At 36.9% G+C, this 22,597-nt stretch overlaps 2 protein-coding genes across 2 annotated transcripts; both read left to right on the top strand.

Annotated features, from left to right (window-relative positions):
* The first annotated feature begins 11,718 nt into the window (after positions 1-11,718).
* LOC146734611 (solute carrier organic anion transporter family member 4C1-like) lies at positions 11,719-12,483 on the top strand. The gene has a single exon (XM_085507559.1). It carries the CDS (start codon positions 11,719-11,721, stop codon positions 12,481-12,483), a length of 765 nt encoding a protein of 254 aa, XP_085363685.1.
* Positions 12,484-12,764: 281 nt separating this feature from the next.
* Positions 12,765-22,157, top strand: LOC146734610 (solute carrier organic anion transporter family member 1A1-like). The gene is made up of 8 exons (XM_085507558.1): positions 12,765-12,822; positions 14,557-14,844; positions 15,971-16,135; positions 18,596-18,794; positions 19,631-19,790; positions 19,894-20,087; positions 20,982-21,046; positions 21,761-22,157. Exons 1-8 carry the CDS (start codon positions 12,765-12,767, stop codon positions 22,075-22,077), a joined length of 1,446 nt encoding a protein of 481 aa, XP_085363684.1. The 3' UTR covers positions 22,078-22,157.
* Positions 22,158-22,597: the final 440 nt, after the last annotated feature.

Below are 22,597 nucleotides of genomic sequence, written 5' to 3'. Positions count from 1 at the left end.
GTAACCTTCGTTGTCTCTGTCGGGGGAGGGAGAGTTGTCACCTGTACATGTGGCAGATAGCCGTATAGTAGCGTTTCGTTTACAACCAAGCATTGTTATCGTCAATTCCCGCGCATGCCCAGGTGACGACTCACTCGCTTTATTAATAACAATAATAATAACTTTATTCAATGTTACTCATTCCCTAGGGGGGGGGAGGAAATGGTCACATAATAAGATTAAAGATATTAAACTAAGATACAAACACTAAAATTCTAACAAAGAATTACAAAATAAACTAAGACGAAATCATTAAAACGCTGACAAAATTTGATAATTGTTCTAGAGAAAAGTTCAGGAGAAAAAATACGTTTATTTTATTTTATTGAAACACGTTCCTATGAAGGATTTAAATTGATTATACATAATAAGGACTGGACAATGCAAATCCAGAACGAACAAACAAAAAATCTAATACAAAACAAACTACATACAAAAGCTAAGACAAAAATAACTGAACTTCATATATCAAGAAAACAAATAAATATGTCTATAATACAATCATAATAGACAATCATATCTACTAACAAATAGCAATAATAATAATATTAGTAATAACAAGTTCAGTGGCTTATTAAAGCGGGAGAGTCGTCACCTGCGCATGCGCCAGATGGCCATAGCGTGTCATTGTTTGCAAACGAGCTTCTACCCATGAGTCTTCGCATTTATAGCGTGTGTTGTTATTGTCGCTTGGGAATCAAATCCATCGCGTGCGCGGGTGACGACCCTCCCGCTTTAAATATAATTCAAGCTCTGAACACGAAATAAATGAAATATAAGACAATTATCTGAAAGTTGTCGGGGAACTCAAATTCCAAGGTGTTGCTGTCTCAATAGCATAATATTTTTAATGAATTTAGCCATTGGATTATACATTGTTTAAAGGGGGAGGGTCGTCACCTGCGCACGCGCGGGAATTGATTCCCAAGCGACGATAACAACACACGCTAAAACGCAAAGGCTCATGGGTAGATGCTTGTTAGTAAACAATGACACGCTATGACCAATCTGACGCATACGCAGGTGGTGACTCCCCGCTTTAAATTAGCAAAATTTGTGGTGTGTTTTGTTGTTTCGTCAAATAAATATCGTTTTTGGACATGATATTATAAAAAAAATCGGAGCTGTTATTTAAGCCAGACACACAATAAATATATTGTACGTCAATATTAAATTAGTTCACTCTGAAATATAGTTATTAGCTAAACATGTTTTAATAATTGTATCGTTGGTTTGAGGCAGTTCTATGGAGCTAACTCCGGGACCTGCGTTCTGTTTCGCAAGCTGTCTGCGTGTGTCTGACGTGAGCGTCGTCGACGCGTTGTCTGATGACGTCACCCGCGCGATGGGCCTGACCTCCGATATTTTGCGCCGAAGGCAAACTGAATAATACTTTTTGAATGACTGTGACATAAGCGCGTAAATGAAGGGATTGATCAGGCTCCCTGTGTATAGTATACCGACAGTTAGATTGAAGTAAAACGGATTCTGTGTGATTACGTCACTTGTTGATGACATCATGAAGTAGATGGCCCCAGGTAGATACGTAAGAAAGAAACTAACAACCAATGTAGCCGACACGCGAATGGTGGCGATGTCACGTTTATTAATTCGGTTCAGGTGCGCGTCTTTGAGCCACGGCAACATAGACGCACGGTGACGTCGATTTATCCGACATATGCAGCAGTACGACAACAACACGACAACAATGCTAATCACTAAAATTACAGCACCCAGAAATGCCGAGCTATCCGCTACTGTAGACTGGCGTCCGACTAGAAAGCACGTGATGTCAGGAGCTGCGATCGCCCTTATGGCCCCGTACACAACACCTAGCCCGTAACTAAGACTGACGAATACGAGTACTAACAATTTCAGACTATCGCCCATGACGTAACCACTGATTCCGAGAGCTCGAGTAACACTCAGAGTTGCCATGGTGACCAAAGATATTATCACCGCGGAGAACATAGAAAATGCCTGTAGTTTGCATACAGCCATATTTGTATTTTGCGAAAAATTGTTGACTGAGTTTGACCCGCACGTCAGAATACGAATACTTAGATACAAGCGAATTGACGCCGACACCAGACACACCATGGTGTCAGCTATAGCCAATGATACGAGTTGAAAATTGGACGGTGTTCGTAGTTTTCGATTTGTGCACACAGTGACGCATACCAAGCTGTTACCGATGGTACCTACAACGATTGTCACCATTAACAAGATTGCCGCTAGTATCATCGATGCTTTTTCCGACGAACTCAGAACCTCGACGTATGAGCTGTTGCTAACGCGTTCCATGACTCCACCTAAAGAAAAAACATTAAAATTGCATGTATAAACAGTTTCATTTTTTCCTGCATTTGTATATTTTAACTTATTCCACAACCTAGTCCTCAAATTACCGATATGCTGATGTCAAATAGCCGAAGTGAAACCAATACGGTATTTCTTGGCAGACAATTTGAATAAAATGTGCCACAACTTAGTCAAGAAATTAGTAAAGTTTATTTTAAATTTATAAAAAAAAACGTGACAAAGAAACACTGAACCACAAAGAGTAACAACAACATATTGAAATATTTAATAAATAAATACATATTTTTGTGTTTTATATAACCATGTCCTTCCTGTAAAATAAACTGTTCTCTTTTCTGACGGCCTTCACGGAGAATTCCATTCTATCATTATAAGCAGTCGGCGAAGGCCATTGTAATGAGAATATTCAATTATACGGGATAAATGGTAATAAATGACAAACTATATACATATGTTTGAGATATTAATATATTGTTCCTACTCTCTGTGACTGGGCTCAGTTTTGAGTCAAATCTTTATTTAACGAGGGTAACCCAATTAAACAAATGAAAATCTTCCTTGGGGCCCTTACGACAGTTTATTCTCAGGTCAAATTGATTATATCTCTGGAAATAGCAGAATGCTATGAAAAATATATACGACTTCGAATCAATACAGCTTACTGTCAACACATTTGATGCAGTGTTGAATAATTGATTTTCTTATTTCGCACAGAAAAAAGACGAAGTCATGCCAAAATTACTAACATTTATGTTGTTGAAAGATCTATTTTTTTTTAAAAGAAATGTTTGATAAACAAAAAATTACTATGGCACTCTTTATTATGAAGTATGAATGTAAACTATGCGAATGAAAGATCCGTTGCTCGGACTATAATCACAGTCTCTCTATAGTATAGTTAGTATATTGATTTGGAATCTACTTATTTTCAAAACTGCTCATTTGTGTCAAATCGTAATTTATAATGTACATATACAAAAATCGAAACGTTTTTCCTTTTTGCAACGCAGTAGTTGTATTGCATCTAGGCTGTCGTTTCATAAAAAGGAAATACAAAAATGAGGTTACTGGGATTTTAATATTGCAAAACGCTTCCCAGTGCCATAGGTTGCAAATGCCTCGTATGAATCATACTGCGTTGAGAAGAGAATTGAACCCCTTTCCTCGACTTCCTGGTGAGTTTCTAGCGCGAAAATATTTCCCGTAATGCATTGCATAAGTACTCAAAAACATGATTCGTAGTAACATATGAATTCAGTTCATGTTTTTTTTTTCTAAACTAAAGTTTAGTGATCTGAGATTGTACCACAGTCTCTAAACAAATTCTGGAGGGACTGTGATCTCGCGAGACTCACTGCAGGTGTGAGTGACATCCCATTGGTGACTGACTGCTCGCAGCTGTGACTCAAATCCACAAAAAGAAATTAAATACATACAGAATAATCCGGCTTATCCTCAAGTATCCACCACCCACAGTTATTAAATGCATACACGAATAAATTTCGCAATTACATATGATAACCTATTGTTAGAACAACGTGGATAATGCATCTCATCTCTAAATCGCGCCCTCTAGTGACAGACGTCTTTGGTGACGTAAATGGGTGACGGGAATGCCATTCAAAGCGTCGATATTGTTTAGATCTAGTAGTTGCTCAGCAATGAATATGATGTACTACATGACAAATTATTTTTTGTGCCTGGTGACTATTACGGATAATGAGCATCATTGTTTCCTCTTGCTGCGATATTTGCCAGAGACTCACTTACATACGTACAGCGCAACCACAGGAAATACTGAGATATATATAGTTCGGGATGATAACATGTTACGACTGAGCGGCTCCCACTCTCTGCAATGGCAATTGAATGTTCTATCCTGGTGCCAACTCAAGTATAATATTATTTGCATTAGCGGGTTTGAATCCCGTATCATATTTTCAAATTTATTATTGAGAAACCAATCGGCAGTCTATCATCACGTGTCTTGTCATTGATCTCTTATTCTCCACTTAATAACACCATTAAATTTAAATATATTTTACCTTGAGAGGCAATTGTGTGTGATGAACTACATATAATGAATTGAAAGTAATTGATCTATTGTCAGGCTCAGTATCCGGTAATTAAAGTTCGCGCAAAATATTGACATTAAACTAATGTTCAGCGAAACCCGGTTCTTTTTGACCATCATTGCCAAATACAAAGCATATCAATGACAAATTACATTTAGGCATATTTTCTTTCAGGCAAAATATATTTCGACATCATGACAGAAACGCTGTTATGGATTAATACAAATAAAGGGCTGGGGTCATAACATGGGACTGCTTGTAGTCGTGTGAGTGTACGGTATTACTACTCGTGCCTATGTTAGTGAATATAACATTGACAATTTTTCGTAACTGACAATAATAATTTTTTTAAATTTTTTTTCAACAGTGGATTATTTCGTTCACCATCAACTGGTCTCAACCACTTCCAAGAAATATGTCAAAATAACAATTTATCAGTTAATCTCGTTTCACAATGAAATATAATACAGTCTGTTGATACTTCTTGGCATCAACAAATTTCTTGTAAGACACTCTGTGTAACATGTTCACCCAATGTCGCCAGTCAAAATTGAGATATATCTTTACAATAGGTGCATTGGTAAAACGCCCTCAACCTGACAGAACACACCTCATTATACGCTATTTTTCACCACTTTTCTCCAAAATGGTGATCTGATATATTCATTGAATTTTCTTTATATTAAACGTCACATATGTAAACATATGTTTGTTCCTAAATGTTTACGTTTAGCGTTATTATTAACTTTTTCATTCATCATGTTCAAGATAGGTGTAAATTTCTAAACGTTTTCGGTAATTTTTCCTTAATTCAGTCTCAATTTTAACCAAAGAGACTAAATCTAACATTGCTTTTATTTATGATAACAAAAATGACAATTTTCGTAAATATTTTATATTGAACAGAATAGACTATAATTTGTGAATGGAGACACGGTTCAGAAAATATAACTGTGATGGAGATGACTTTGATGCTCAGAGGGTTACGTATATAATCCATACGTTATTCACTCGATCTAGTAATCTAATGGAGCCCCATAAAGTAGGAGAATAATTGCGTATATAATAGTTACCCGCAGCACGAGAATCGTGATCCACAGAATGAGATATAATACATATATAATACTTACAATACATCTCAGATGTCCTATCTGGAAGTTCAATCATCGACAAGTGCTGTTGGTCGAGACGCGTCCTTTATTTATCCAATTAACAGAAGGACGCGGTCGCAGTATGATTCGAATATGTTTTGAAGTGCGCAAAAGCGCGATTAGCTAGGTGACAGCGTCGAATTGTAGTAACAATAAGGCACACAATGCACTGTTATTATAATGAGGATGATGACGTCATATTTCTTGGGCGTCTTCTTCATCTCTTCGATCTGCATCGACGTACGTTATCACCTGTGAATTTGTTGTAATTAAATGTTAACTTGTGAAAATGTAATATTGATAAAAAATATGCATTTTTAGTATTGACTGATACTGCATGTTGATGATCACACAATTATATATCCAGATTTAGATGTGTATGTTTGTTTGGTAGAAAACAACAACACTACACTGCTCTGATTGTCATTGTACGTACGTAGGTTCGGTAGTTTCTCATTATCTGCGACCGTCTCGATCCGTATGTAATGTCATTTTATACGTTTCATAAAGTCATTCAGTTTTTAAATTGACCGTACAAAATAATTCCGCTTTGAAACTTTCATAAAATCCACTCGATTTAGAGCTATCCTGGCATTCGGGTGAACAATAGTACATGTACTAACCTACAGATGGGAGAAGCGCCCCCATCGATGAATGCAAACCAGCACGCAGAGGGCGCAATTCCCATAATGCGACTCGAAATAGGTTGGAACAAACATATTGCACTCGACATATCACTTTTTTTTTTTTTTTTATCCCGGATCAAAATATAACACTGCCATGAAAATACATTACTGAGATTAAAATGTGTCACTGGCGTGAAAATCAATCACGTGATTATTGTCAGAATATCTCTATCTCTGACGTGAATGTAACCAATCGCCAGTGTCAGAAAATGTCAAAGGTCAGAATAAATCAACAGTTTAATTGATCATTGAAAGAACATATAGGAGGGACGTGAAATATATTAAAAATAAATCGCCGTTGTTAGAATATATTAGTGATCTGAAACTTATATCTCTAAAATACTGCGGCCAATGTATCGCTGCCATGACCATGAATAAACCATTATAGATCAAGTTAGTTATTAGTGCCAACACCTGATTTTGATCAGGTACAGTACAACACACGGCAGTATGTTTACGTATGCGAGAAATACAGTGCCTAAAACAAGTCTGATGTGCTAGTATTCATTTATAAGGTTTTTCCAATTAATCTTTATTTTGCGGGTTTATCTCCGGAAAGCTGTCTTAACTGACTGACGGCACTGGTTATTTAATTACTGTGAAATACTTTTAGCTGGATTTAATTTTCGCTGAAAAGGCTTTTTGGGCGTTTTATATGGAATTTATTTTCACTGATTTTTGATGAGTTGAATGTGAAATATAGGAAAAGAAGTATATTCGCTGTTTTTTTTCACGGAATCATTCCTTCAGCGAAAATAGCAAAATTAAATTCCAAGCGAAAATAAAAAATTCTACAGTATTCAATGTCATGTGAGTCCCAACCAATCGCAGCCTTTGTAACAACAGTGAGACTTGATAATTGACAATGGTGTGATACATCTTCTTCTCGCGCGAGGGGTGCATACAACAAAGGTCAATCTCTCAACACTACGAGTAGGTCACGTGTCCACGCCTAGTAAATACGAATAACCAACGGATCAAAGTCCTGTGTGTACTTCAGCTGCGCATCAATGATAGCTAATGAGCATCACAGCAAGGTAAGAACTGGCATTGTTTTTATACCCAATCAGAAACATTATTTATTGTCTGTAACATTCCGATGCTAAATGCGCTGTTGTCGACTTCATGTCGTATACGAAACTGAAGACGAGCAAACTTATATTGATACGAATAAATGTCATGTTTCTATCAAAGCTGTTATAAAACACCGAGGGCCGGAGGGCGGTCGAGACCGACCAGGAAGCGGACCTTGTGTTGTGTCAGTCCCATTGTACATTCATTATACAATAGTACAAAATGAATGGAAAGTTTAAAATGAAAATAAAGAATGAAAAGATTTTTTCGGAAAAAAGTTTTCGTCAACTTTTATGTATTATATTTGAAAAGTCAACAAGGCTTTTATATCATGTGTATGATATAAACATACAGTCACACATAAACGTGTTTGTGTTTGTATAGTGCCTGTTTTGTACTTCATTTGAATATGGAGGTATGTTTATACTTCCATGATTTGACCATGGAGGTATAAACTATTTATACGTCTATGATTTGACATAGATGCTCGTTGTAGGGATTGAATCGGCGTATCTCCTAGCTTGCTCACGCTTCAACTATCCGGTTCGATCCAATAAGGCATAAACAACATGACGCAACAGCTATATGTCGTAATTGCATTTTTTATCTATTTACATCATGGCCCCACTCTTGTCACATTCAGCCCGGACTGTGATAGCTAATCCGAGTTTACAGTGTCAAAAAAAAATAAATAGTTATTTAGTTACTCTGAGTTAGTCAGTATTTATTTAATTAAAAACAATGTACATTGATTAAGTCAATTACGTCAATTATTTTTGGTTGACAAATTAAATAAATACGACTCCAGCATGTTAAAGGGCGTTGGTCGTCGCGCCGAGCATGCATATGGGTCTCATATATCGCACACCAACAAGTCAAACCGACAGGTCACCAAGCTTTAATTTGTTTGATGATTCTAAAGAATCGAATGTGTCGTCATGGTAATTAGTGCAAGTGACGCCCAGGGCAAACTTCGTAATTGTGATTGCATTGTAAAATCGCACTGGATTGTGGGAAAATCAACACAAATGTCCCACATGCGTGGCGCGACGACTACCGCCCTTTAATACCCGTTAACAAACTAACACACCACCACTGTCAAGTAATCTAACTACACGCATGTGGCCTAGCTTCTTGCTCCACACATGGACTTACATACTACATAGAGCCCCCAAAATATCACCCGATCTTACCAAAACCGTTCTGTTCATATGTAGCTGTGGACTCGGAAGTGCGTTCACATATATTTTTCACATTCAAAATCATGTTCACAATATAGTGTTCATAGTTGTTTTAGTGATCGAAATTATAGAGAAAATAGCGAAGCAGAGCATTATGGGTATTTATTAGTTAATTGCTTACAGACACGATAATGGTGATTAATGGTGGGTTTTTTACCTCCATGCTTTAGAAACTCTAAAAGTAACTGCTTACAGACACTGACAAGAGTTTATTCAAAAGGAACACCTACTTTTACCTCTTTGTCTTCGAAACAAATTAGGTTTTCAAGGACACCTTGACCAGTGCTCTAATTTTCATTATAAATTTGGCATACAATCAGTACTATGATAATCATAGTTGTATATTGATGGAAATAGATAGGTTTTAGATATCGCGACAGTGAAATGTGCAGGCACAGGCCCTCTAGAGGATAGAGCATGGAGGTAGAATCCATGGATATAGGGACTATGGTGCATTTCACGTCAGAGGTATTGACTCACAGTCTCCCAACAGTTGTGTGTTGACTGCAGTGGTGATTAGGGTGATTATAGCCATTATGATCACCTTTGTATATAGTCAGAATGCCCAAGAACAGGTAGAGAGGCTAAGTATTTTTCATTTTGCTCTGAGTATCTGGCTGATTCATGCTTTCTGCTGTTAATATATATTCATGAACATATCCCTTTACCAGTGTGTGGCCGTGTACGTTATTGGTGGAGAGTCGGTTGATGAACATTTAGGGGGTTGCACACTGATGCACGGAAGTAAAAAAAAAAAAAAGAGCCACAGCCAAAAAGTCCTACTTGAGTTCTTTTGTTTATCTTTTTTCTTCCTTGACTGATGAAAGGTACAGTAGTGAATGACTTGTTTGTTTCATGATATTAACATGCTGGACATTTCTTTAAAATAATACTATCTTCACTGACATCGATTACGTTGAAAAATACATGGCTTATTATATAAACTATCTGGGATCGGCAGGTTGTGACATTGTGATAACGACATCACGTGATGGAGGCGATAGCCGGAAAGAAGATCAAGATAATATCAATGTAATGAACCGTGACAGTCGTCAATGAAAGCTCCGCCATCAGTGTATCCTTGAAAGAACCTCCCAGAAAAAAAATGAATTCTGCGTCCGACAATTATTATGTATCGCTAATTAGTACAACCCGTCATTTAAAAAAAACAGCTATAATACAACATTACGTTACAGTCCAGTGCATTAAACTAAAAGAAGAGCTGAATCTGTTAGTAAATTCACCCTCAATCCTGTATTAAATAAGTGACTCTACATCCCCCTCCCCATTTCGCGTACATGCGCAGTAAAAATTTCACTTTCAAAGTTTGACAAAAACACAACTAATTTAACATTTACATTTTGCGGCAGCATTTCTCAGGCTAGATAAAGCGTTTTAACAGGATCTTGTACCAGAAGACGAGTTAAGACAACGTATATTTTCTGTAAAGTTTGAGTATTAGAGATTAAAATCATGGCAAACAATCAATAGATTACTGCGTCGTCTGATAAAATGTTGAGTCTGGACATTATAAATACCGTTACAAGGTCAGAGTACTTTATGGATGGACTATTAAAAACTCTTAGAGGGTCTATGGCAGAACATATTCCCCCACAACTGCGAGGGACACAACGCAAAAATAAACTTGTATAAATTAAAAAACTCTTTTTTTTTTCTGAATAAATATACCAAACTGTACTTTGAAACAAACAAATTATTCACTGCGCAGTCAGCTACCTACACACATCGCACATATAGGCAACTCAAAAAAGACACCTCCTTCGAAAATTATCTGGCAGTTGTGAACAATCCATACTACAGATCAGCCATGACAAAACTAAGAATTAGTGCACACACTCTTAAGATTGAGACTGGAAGTCATCAAAATATAAACGTAGTAGAAAGGAAATGCCCAGTTTGCAACACTCAACTAATTGAGGATGAAGAACATTTCCTTCTTTACTGCCCATGCTACAATAACATCAGAAATGAATTTTTCCAAAAATCCGGCAACACAAACATTGATCAAATTTGTTTAATAAAAATTCTAGAATACAAAAATGAAAACACATTGATCAAACTTGGTAAATTCATTTATCAGTGCTTTATTTCTGATACTAGTAGTGATTTTAATTTTTTTCTATTATTTAGCTATTTTAGTAATTACTGTATTTTACTTTCCTTTATCTGATCATTCATTTTTAATTGTTTATGTTTTTTCTAAAACATATTTACTTTATTGTAATCAATTTAATACCCTAAATTGGGTACAATGTCAATAAAGTTTATTAACTTACACATGGAGCTCCATGCTTCACCCCAAATAACTTACTGAAGCTACCAACACGTTTTTTACACACACACAGTAGCGTGGGATGTACTCACGTATATTCTACATTAAAATATGTTTGCATTATAGATTTAATACATAATAGAGAAAATTGCATAATATAAAATGAAACAGAGCATCATGGGTATTCTCTAGTTAACTGTGCACAAACTCCAAAATGGCGAGTGGCCAAGCTACTTTAAATTCGCCTTCCATCGACCATTTAACATAAACTTCTACAATTATAACACACATAATACAAAGTACATATAAACATTCAAAATTCCGATTAAGTATTTCAATGCAAAATGTTATAATTTTGGTGTAATTAAAGACTGAATATTAATTTTCTTACACTATTCAAATGTTGTTTATGTTTGATCTATACTCTATGCTAAAGACTAGGCGAAGAGATACAGAATTTCACATTTTGCTTGTTTCTGGTGTTACTTGCTGTTTTAAATGAGTTGTTCTGTTGTTATATATATCCATGAACATATTGCCATGTATACGTGTATACAATTCTGTGTTCATTGGTAAAAAGTTGGTTGATGAGCATTTTGGAGGGCATTTCGAAGGTTCGGTAATAACACCGGACAGCTAAGTTGACTGTACGTTAACAGACATGCGCGTAACAGAGCGAGAAGATATATCATCATAACGTAATTCGTATAATACCATGTTATCATTACCTAACTTGTAAATTACCACGTTATCATCATGATTACGTAACTCGTGTACCAATAATGGGACCTATTTTTTATATACATAGATAAACCACGGCGAACCCCAGCAAACACTATGAAGGAACCGACGACAAATGCGAGTGTCAGCGAACCACTGATGGAGAAAATCTTGACAGATGTCACGCTTCATCCGAAGATACTAAAGGAGAATGATGGAACAGAGTCCCGTGATAAAAGCGCCACAAGTTGTGGCATTTTCGGATTTCATCCTGTATGTCTTCAACGTTTTTCAACAATTAATACCTATTACGTGCTCCACTTGTTGACGGTTCTGACGTTTTCATTCGGCATGAGCGTGACGATCGTGAGCATCACTGGCCTTCAGAAACGCTATGGACTATCCAGCGGGTTCATGGGATTGTACAACATGTTGCGGGATATTGTAGACATCGTGTCTGTTGTCGTCGTGACATATTTCGGGGGCCGTCCCAATAGCCACAGACCGAGGTGGGTGGCGGCCGGGCTGTTCGTGTGTGCCTTTGGATTTCTTGTGAAATCGGCAACGCAGTTTGTCTCCCCTCCTTACGACTACGAACAACTACGCTTCCAAAAAGACGAAGCTGGTTCCAGCGAATTGTGTAGTAGCGCAAATTTTAACTACTCACACAATTTATACGACGACGCCAGATGTAAAGACGTCAGTTCGCATGGTTCGGTCGTTCCTATTGGATCGGAGGCAGTCATATTATTATTGATCAGCAATGCTATCATTGGAGTGGGAAATACCCCAATCTTCACATTAGGGATTGCCCATATTGACGACAATGTTAGCAAAAAAAGGTCACCTTTGTACATGGGTATGTTTACCAAATACTTATAAGTCATAACACGAGTCAGAAACACGTAGAAATTGATCATATAACACATAAATAGACAATGCTGTATTGAAACTTCAAAGGACCTCCGCAAATGTGCGGAGAAAGTTACATCCAGCTGACTTCTAGTATAATTGTACTGGTTGCCACTAAACTTCAAGCTATAATTTATGACGATATTGAAATAATTTTGAACGTACACAGATACAATTGGCTAATATTAGCTTGAGATCCATGTTTATTAATATTCCTCGTGGGCACCGGTACCGCGCAAAGACTTTTAGTCATGCCTGGCAAGTCTGCGAGACAGACATCCAGAAATTACCAGATAACGTTGGAAAAACGTAAGAAATATCAAACAGTGTCATTATAAAGGTAAAATAGTGTAAAATGGTGAAATAATGACGTGTAACATTTTGAAACGGGGTGTAATGCTCAAATAAAGACGTAACATATGTAGATAATGTAAAAATGGCCAGATAACAATAACTTGTAAATAATATACAAACGTAAACATAATGACGTAGTAATAACACAAATAATACAATAAGGTTAAAAGGATGAGATAGTGACTAAATAATTAAGATATATACATTGGAAATGAGTATATATAATTATGTATACGTGGTTCAATATGATAGAATATTGTTGAATCAATATAAAAACGACCAAAATAATATTTTAAAGTTCAAATGATTAAATATCGATATACAAAATGGAATAAGGACGTAATGAGGATATAACAGTTTAGACATGATGTTATAATGATTAGAGCTATATACGGTCATTAATTAGCTCCATGCTTAGACATACACACAATAAAGTTCATGTCATAAAACATCGGATATAAACATGGTCAAATAATGACATTACAATGCGAAATAATTTAAGAACTACCAAATAACGACAATATAGTGTTGTAATAATGATAGAAAAAATTATTATTATGATAAAAAGCGACATTATAATGAAAACAAAATTATATAATATAATTAATATACTATAATTATATATAATTAATATTAATATGTGCAAATACTGATAAAATTTGGATTTTTTGGTATTTTATCTAGCCCCATTGGTATATTGAAATCGTTTCCAAAAGGCACTATTTGATTGACTATACATGAATACTATTTAAATATATTCTTAGTTTAGGTACAGATCTAGCCAACATAGCATTTTCCCGCAACATCACAAACACACTCTGGCAAAATACATCTGACCTGCATTCGGGAAATATGCATATTCATGAGTAAAGGTATCATGAGATGGTTATCTTCCACGAGTATGTTTATGAAATTTCCAATCATTTACTAAGTTTACACGGCAGCATTTTATCGGGACCGAACTATTGTTCCCCGCCAATTTAATAGGAGATTACCCGTTTTGATTTTATACGCTTATGGCAGAACGTTACGTTTCGTTTTGAGTTCCCTTTGACGTGGTACTAGTATTTTACACGGTCCGTCCATGCCGGGGCCTTGTCCTATCAAGGTTCAACCCTAAGGATTTATTTGAGCGGTACTTGGCTCGATCCGGCTCGAGCTGAACCATTTTACACGGTCATTTTAATTATACGCATCGGTAAAATGTACAGTAATAAATAAATGTTTTTTGCAAACTAGTCACTTTCATCGTTTGCGATATGTTCGAATTTAATTAATGCTGGTACTAAACTGCTCATTTATTTAAATTACTCCTAAATGTCGTTTTGGGAACTATTTAAGTTTGAAACATTCTGACAGTCTGAAGAACGCAGATGGGGATAATATCATTCAACTTTTTCTTACATCTCTTAAAGCAGGGGAGTCGTCACCTGCGCATGCGTCAGCCATAGCGTGTCGTTGTTTACAAACAAGCGTCTATCTATGAGCCTTTGCATTTTTAGCGTGTGTTGTTATCGTCGCTTGGGACTCAGTTCTCGCGCTTTGAACGTTTTGTTCCATTGTATCAGACCTGCAAAAAATGACATAGAATCTATAATATACGAATTCATGAAAAAACAAAGCCCAATGATGCACACCGCCATGTTAAAACTAGAACTCAAACTCATAAACATGTTATTTAAATTCCAGGTGTATTCTTTGCAACCTTCTGCATCGGTCCAGTAATTGGCATGCCGATGGCTTCGTACTTTACAAATTTATACGTCGACTTTTATCGAGTAGAGAACGTTGCCATTGACCCCAGTGACCCACGATGGGTTGGAGCATGGTGGCTCGGTTACATCGTGATTGCTTTGATGATGACTGTCATATCCTGCATGTTACTGCTTGTACCCAAACGACCATCAAACACAAATTGTGGAATCAATAAAGACCCACCAAAGGCAGAAAAAGCAAGTCATGGTAAAAAATTAAAAGGTAAGTAAGCGCTCCATCCGCCACGCAGCACGCCCAGTCAGCACGCAACGCGCAATGGTCGCCGATTTGACGACGACGCGGCGCGACGTCTGTGGCATTTCAAAACAGACCAACCAAGCACCTGATGCTAATATAATAATGAGGTCTGTCATGCAGGTTTATTTTTTCGAGACGTCACGGTAAAAAAAATGACTTTGGGCCTTGAAAGTTGTACATTCAATCTCACACTTTGTCTCGCGTATATGTAACATGAATAGACTGTAACCGCCAATCAGATCGCTTTATGCCCATTTTATAATCAACATATGGCTTGGAACTTCACTTTGATTATATGTCAATTTCGCTATCGATATCAACACTGATACTAAAAATAACAGTGTAAGTGGCGGGATCGACAGTAAAATAAGCAGGGATACACGCGACTTTGATTGCTAGAAGCCGGTTATTACAAGCGCTCTACACAAGATTTTGACGTCACTCAACTCGTTCCTCGTCACACCCCGGGGGGGGGGGCAATACTTAGAGCTTGCCTAATGGGGACGTGCCCCTGAAATGGGTCTCGTTTTTTAGATTTTAGGTATAAGTATCGGTCTTATTTCTGGGCAAGATAGGTATAAATATCGCTAATATTTTTCCGATTTGGTATACTTGTTCAACCCCCTGTTTCTGATAGCGAACCCTTATCAAAGAGAGATCAAATAGAGTTCAAAAAGAAAGCGAACTGTTGTTTCTCATTTAACAACCTAAATAACCTAAATAACGCTGAACGCTGTGTTAATAATATGCTCCTATGTAAGTGACAAAGGTGTTTCTTTGGTCAAAATACATATTTTAATAAATCAATATACAATGCAACCATTGGCTTACATGTGCTTCTATAGGGGGTGCTCTTCTAATAGAGCAAATACGGAATAAACAGTGATGACTTAAATGGTACTTTCGTATTAATATGGGTATAGATTTTGCCACTATCCAGGTATTAAAATGGTCACACTTTTGAGCACTCAGGAGCACCTCCCTACCCAGCTATATATCAACTGCCCCGGGCTCGTCACCTCAAAATCGTGCATAAGATCGCTTGTCATTCCATAATCTATATGTATCAAATCATCAAATTTCTTTGCAGACTATTCCCGAACGTTAGTGCGACTGATTTGCAATATGACGTTAGTATGTATTATCCTAGCCAGGACTTCAATTTACGCCTTCTACGGCGGTGTGGCAATGTTCTATGGAAAGTATATAGAAGAGCAATTCCGAGTGACAACTGCTCTGTCCGGTATTCTGATGGGTTAGTAGATTTCATATTATGTTATTATGTTTGGTTGCCATAACCGCGCCAGTGTGTCATTTAATAGAACTAATTGTGAAGGGTTTCTGAGTCTGAAAATGGAATATTTCAAAACTCATGTTCAGTCAACTTGTTGATTGTTGGCGGAGATACGTGACTGTCGGTGACTCAATAATGTTGTGGCATCTGATTTCCATAGTTTTTAACCCTATTGTATTTATAATATGTGAAATTCAAATTACATAACCCATAATAATATGTCACTATAGTAAGATGTCACCATAGTAAGATGTCACCATAGTAAGATGTCACTATAGTAAGATATCACTATAGTAAGATATCACTATAGTAAGATATCACTATAGTAAGATGTCATCATAGTAAGATATCACTATAGTAAGATGTCACTATAGTAAGATGGCACCATAGTAAGATGTCACTATAGTAAGATGTCACCATAGTAAGATGTCACTATAGTAAGATGTCACCATAGTAAGATGTCACCATAGTCAGATGTCACCATAGTAAGATGTCACCATAGTAAGATGTCACTATAGTAAGATGTCACCATAGTAAGATGTCACCATAGTCAGATGTCACCATAGTAAGATGTCACCATAGTAAGATATCACTATAGTAAATGTCACCATAATAAGATGTCACTATAGTAAGATGTCACCATAGTAAGATGTCACCATATTAAGATGTCACCATAGTAAGATGTCACCATAGTAAGATATCACTATAGTAAGATGGCACTATAGTAAGATGTCACCATAGTAAGATGTCACCATAATAAGATATCACTATAGTAAGATGGCACTATAGTAAGATGTCACCATAGTAAGATGTCACCATAGTAAGATGTCACTATAGTAAGATGTCACCATAGTAAGATATCACTATAGTAAGATGGCACTATAGTAAGATGTCACTATAGTAAGATGTCACCATAGTAAGATATCACTATAGTAAGATGTCACCATAGTAAGATGTCACTATAGTAAGATGTCACCATAGTAAGATGTCACTATAGTAAGATGTCACCATAGCAAGATATCACTATAGTAAGATGGCACTATAGTAAGATGTCACTATAGTAAGATGTCACTATAGTAAGATGTCACCATAGTAAGATGTCACCATAGTAAGATATCACTATAGTAAGATGTCACTATAGTAAGATGTCACTATATTAAGATGTCACCATAGTAAGATGTCACTATAGTAAGATGTCACTATAGTAATATATCACTATAGTAAGATGGCACTATAGTAAGATGTCACCATAGTAAGATGTCACTATAGTAAGATATCACCATAGTAAAATGTCACTATAGTAAGATGTCACCAAAGTAAGATGTCACCATAGTAAGATGTCACTATAGTAAGATATCACCATAGTAAAATGTCACTATAGTAAGATGTCACAATAGTAAGATATCACTATAGTAAAATGTAACTATAGTAAAATGTCACCATAGTAAGATGTCACTATAGTAAGATGTCACCATAGTAAGATGTCACCATAGTAAAATGTCACCATAGTAAGATGTCACTATAGTAAGATGTCACCATAGTAAGATGTCACCATAGTAAGATGTCACTATAGTAAGATGTCACTATAGTAAGATGTCACCATAGTAAGATGTCACCATAATAAGATGTCACCATAGTAAGATGTCACTATAGTAAGATGTCACCATAGTAAGATGTCACTATAGTAAGATGTCACCATAGTAAGATGTCACTATAGTAAGATGTTTTTTTTCAAGATCGTTATATCAATGTACGAAGCATTACTTAGAGGCCACACTGAACCGCACTATTTCCAGATTACAGCTCATGCTTTTTATACTACTAGTATAGTGGTGTACACAGTAATATACTTTTGTAAACATTCGAAATAGTACCTTATATTATTGTTATACCCACAAAAGATATGAAAAAACGATCCGATATATTTATGTTAACTGTATGTTGTAATTCACATCCTTATGTACAATATGACCCAGTTTATCCAACAGCTCGTTTTAGCATATTCTCTCTATGAACGTCTGGCATCTAGGAGATATCACGTAATTATTCCATATTTAGAAATCAGATTTCCTAATATGGTAGAATGCAGATACCCAGTGCAATACCACAAAATTAAGACAATATGTATCTTATGGCGTACGATGATAGATGCATAATAATATATATTACATTGGTAACATACAACATAACTTATATCACATAGATAACATCACTGTATTATCACATAACTATCATATCATTTCATGTGCAATATATACCCACGGTAATATCAACAATAACTTTAATTACATCTAGAACATAATAGTGATGATTACTGTGAATCAGTGCGGAATTAAGCATAACGTACATCACATATGAAACATAACAATAACATGCTAATTTATTTAACTTTATTTTTTTTAAATTATTTTTTTTTTACAGCCGGGTGCCTTATTGCCCCTGCTTGTTTTGGATTTCTTGTGTTTGGCTCAGTTCTACGCCGCTGGAATCCAACTATAATTCAAATGGCGAAATTAGTGGTAGCACTAGCCATAGGGACCTCAATTGTACCAGTGTTGCTGCTGAAACTTGGTTGCGACCCCGAACAGTTTGCTGGCGTTACTACTTCTCATCATCATAGGTACGAATGCTTCATAATCATCAATTGTGCCCTCCCACAACCAAGCGCCTTTGTGATGCAAATGTAGAAACTCAGTTCATAACATTATTTTAGAATCTTTGAATCGTAAAGTACGGAACAATACACTGTTCATTTGAATATGAATAGAACAACAAACTATCTAAATGTACGATAAACTCACATAAATCATCGCTTCTGACTCTCAGGCATAATGTTAATAATCAGGGATTTCAATTCTTCATGTAGATTTAGAAACAACAATTCTTAATTTTCTATTCAGCACGATACGGGGAAAACCAAATTAAAAATCAATTTATACTGCAGAATGCAGAACACACATTTTGCATATTTCTCTTGCTTGAATACTTATAATGATGCTGAGTTCTCACTTTGAATTTCTACGAAATGTATTGTACTAAGAAACAAACTTCGTCAACGCATGTGCATAAACAAACTGTTTAAGTCCACCAGACGGGGATAATCGCGAGCCACCATTTTGTTTTCCCTGATTCATAATTACTTTTTCTTTTTTACCTTATAGAGTTATCCACCTTTTCATTTGCATTGGTGTCAAAATAAAGTCGTTGTAGAATCGTCGCTCTTCTGCTGACCAATCATGAAATAGTCGTTCAACTTAGTAACATCTTACAATCGAGTCCCAAAAGCTTCAGAAACCCTATATAAATAAATAAATAAATAAATAAATAAATAAATAAATAAATAAATAAATAAATAAATAAATAAATAAATAAATAAATACAATCATTTAAAATGATAACTGTTGATTTGACCAGCAATTGTTTACATTGAAACTGACATTGCTTGATATTCCACAGCCCATTCTTCGCGCCAGACGACACTTCAATCAATCAACTGAAAACATCATGCAACTCTCAATGCGCATGCTCAGCTAACTATGACCCAGTGTGTGCATCGGACAATATAACTTATTATTCTCCTTGTTATGCTGGGTGCACACAGGCTTCTGGAAACAAGGTATTTATTAAATATTTTTATTATTCAAGAATAATCACTTCTTCGCGTGTTCGCAGATTAAATTGTAAGACTAAACTGTTTTTGAAACCATCTTGAACTTTAGACATTCACTGAGTGTCAGTGCGCACTTGAAGATCACAACTGGGACAATGCTACCTTCATCGTAGAGGGCGTAGCGACCAGTGGGATGTGTGGCGAGCCTTGTCAAAATATGTTGATAGCCTTTATCATCCTTAACGCGAGTATGAGTCTCATGATGTCTGGCATCATGGTAACCGAGATGATGATCATCTTAAGGTGAGTTGGAATCGTAAAATTTATATTTGCAGTTCAAGTTTACAATTAATATAGATGGGAGTGCAGTTAAACATCCGGGCATTTTCACCGCCTGGCAACCATTATGGTGAAAATAGTGTCACTTAGTACGAAACCTATTTTTCTCCAAAGTGGAAGTATATTCATATTTACATGTGTGATGTTTGGCTAAAGAAAAACCTCCTGTTTTCGCAAGTCAAAGCTTTTCAATTTGATCAAAACTGCTTACACTCTTGCGAAATCGCGAGATTCAGACGACGGGGAAAATGCGTGTTATAGCAAATATTCGAAGTTCATAAACAAGAATGAAAATAAATGTTTTCAAAATTACTGCGCGACTCAAAGAGAATTTATTCGTCTCTGATTACGTTCTATACTAGTACTTCAATATGCAAATACGATGTGACAGTGGTTAAAACCGAACGAGAGGAACGGGCTTTATATTACAACAAATATAAGGCCAACTGAGAATGTATAATACGCATGCGTTCTGGATTTACCTATGCATACTATTAAATGGGTGCCGGTAAATATTCATAACAGAAAACGAATACTGTTATGTTTGTAGCCAAATAAATCGCACTATTTTTTTTACCAAAATATAATGTTCAATATCATGTGATATGTCAAGAATTTTATCATGTACATGTAATGTCCGAATAACGTAGGTCACTGAATGGCTTTGTGATCGATTTGACGGTAGAGACAAAACCTATCCTAGTTAAACTATAACGATTGAATGATGCTGCACGTTATTCGTATAATATATAAAACATTGCACTATAACTAGAATGTTTGATTTCCTGTTACCTTTAATAAACATCATTCCAATCGCTAATTTTTCTCTTCATATTTTGATGATTTCTCATTTCCTAGATGTGTGTCACCGGCAGATAAACCGTTCGCACTGGGATTACGATCTGTGACAACACAAGTATTAGGTAAGCATTACGTTGTTAAATAAATAAATAAACGTCGCGTTGCAGGACGACCGTGGCGTGCTGCTGCTAGGCGACTGTGGTGTGCTGTGAGGTGACTTTGGTGCGTTGTGAGGCGACTGTGGTGCGCTGTTAGGCGACTGTGATGCGCTGTGAGGCGACTGTGACGCGCTGCTAGGCGACTGTTTAGCGCTGTGAGGCGACTGTGGTGCACTGTGAGGCGAATTTGCTGCGCTGCTAGGCGACTGTGGTGCGCTGCGAGGCGACTGTGGTGCGCTGCGAGGCGACTGTGGTGCGCTGCTAGGCGACTGTGATGCGCTTTGAGGCGGCTGTGGTGCTCTGCTAGGCGACTGTGGTGTGCTGCTAGGCGACTGTGGTGCGCTGCTAGGCGACTGTGGTGCGATGTGAGGCGACTGTGGTGCGCTTTGAGGCGACTTTGGTGCGCTTTAAGGCGACTGTGGTGCGCTTTGAGGCGACTGTGGTGCGCTGCTAGGCGATTGTGGTGCGCTGTGAGGCGACTGTGGGTCTCTGCTAGGCAATTGTGTGGCGCTGCTATTCGACTGTGGTGCGCTACTTGGCGACTGGTGCGATGTGAGGCGACTGTGGTGCGCTGCTAGGCGATTGTGTGGCGCTGCTAGGCGACTGTGGTAGGCTGCGCGGCGACTGTGGTGCGTTATTTGTGTAGACATTAACGAATTAATTTCTGTTCATATTCAGGATCGATGTCGGCCCCAATATTTGTGGGTTTGCTTATAGATTCGGCCTGCATTTTATGGGGAACTACTGTGTGTCACGAGAAAGGGGCATGCCTGCTGTACGACCTTCCAAATTATAGACTCAAAATGAATAGTTTTTCACTATTCTTGAATACTCTGTCAGTTTTCTTTTTCATACTGGTGTGGATATCGCTGTGTAGGAATCCCGACCCTGCTAACACAGAGAACACTGACGGTTCAGGAGGAGACACAAAAACGGACAAGCTAACACAAGACGAAAAAACGCCCGCTGAATTCCAGGTTATTACGTCTCTTTAAAAATTGTGCAATATTGATTTTTGATATTGTTGTTTGTTATTTAATGTTGATAAATAAATAAAGATTATGATTTTTCAGAACACGCTTTCCGCTTTTTTTAATAACCATGTCCGTTGATTGTTTTTGTACATTAATTAAAGCGGGCAGCTCATGGGTAGACGCAATTGTCTGTAAACCACACGCTATGACCCAATCATCCTCGCCTCGCAGAGTTCTATTTCTACGAATATAAGCCTCGTCACATCAACAACAGGTGAGTGGCTAACATACAGCTTTGTAATAATAAGTCCCCCTAAGAAGTAAAACATTAGTAATTTGGTCCCACTTAATAGACAACTGTAGTTGGTTGGCTGGTCGTTCTTCGTGTGTGTCATGTCAAACTTTCATACTCTTTCTTTTTTTTTTTGACTAATCACTGGTAGTTCAATGAATGTTGCATCTGGCTAAACTCCAGGTAGACTGGGGTTCAAAATCTACTTAGATCGAGCGTCAAGAAGACCGAGTACAGTATCTACAATAC

Source organism: Saccoglossus kowalevskii, chromosome 14 (genome assembly GCF_978046115.1).
Source record: "Saccoglossus kowalevskii chromosome 14, keSacKowa6.1, whole genome shotgun sequence".
Classification (NCBI taxonomy): Eukaryota; Metazoa; Hemichordata; class Enteropneusta; family Harrimaniidae; genus Saccoglossus; species Saccoglossus kowalevskii.
The sequence above is the reverse complement of the archived record's forward strand: the minus strand, read 5'-3'. Positions and strand labels throughout refer to the sequence as shown.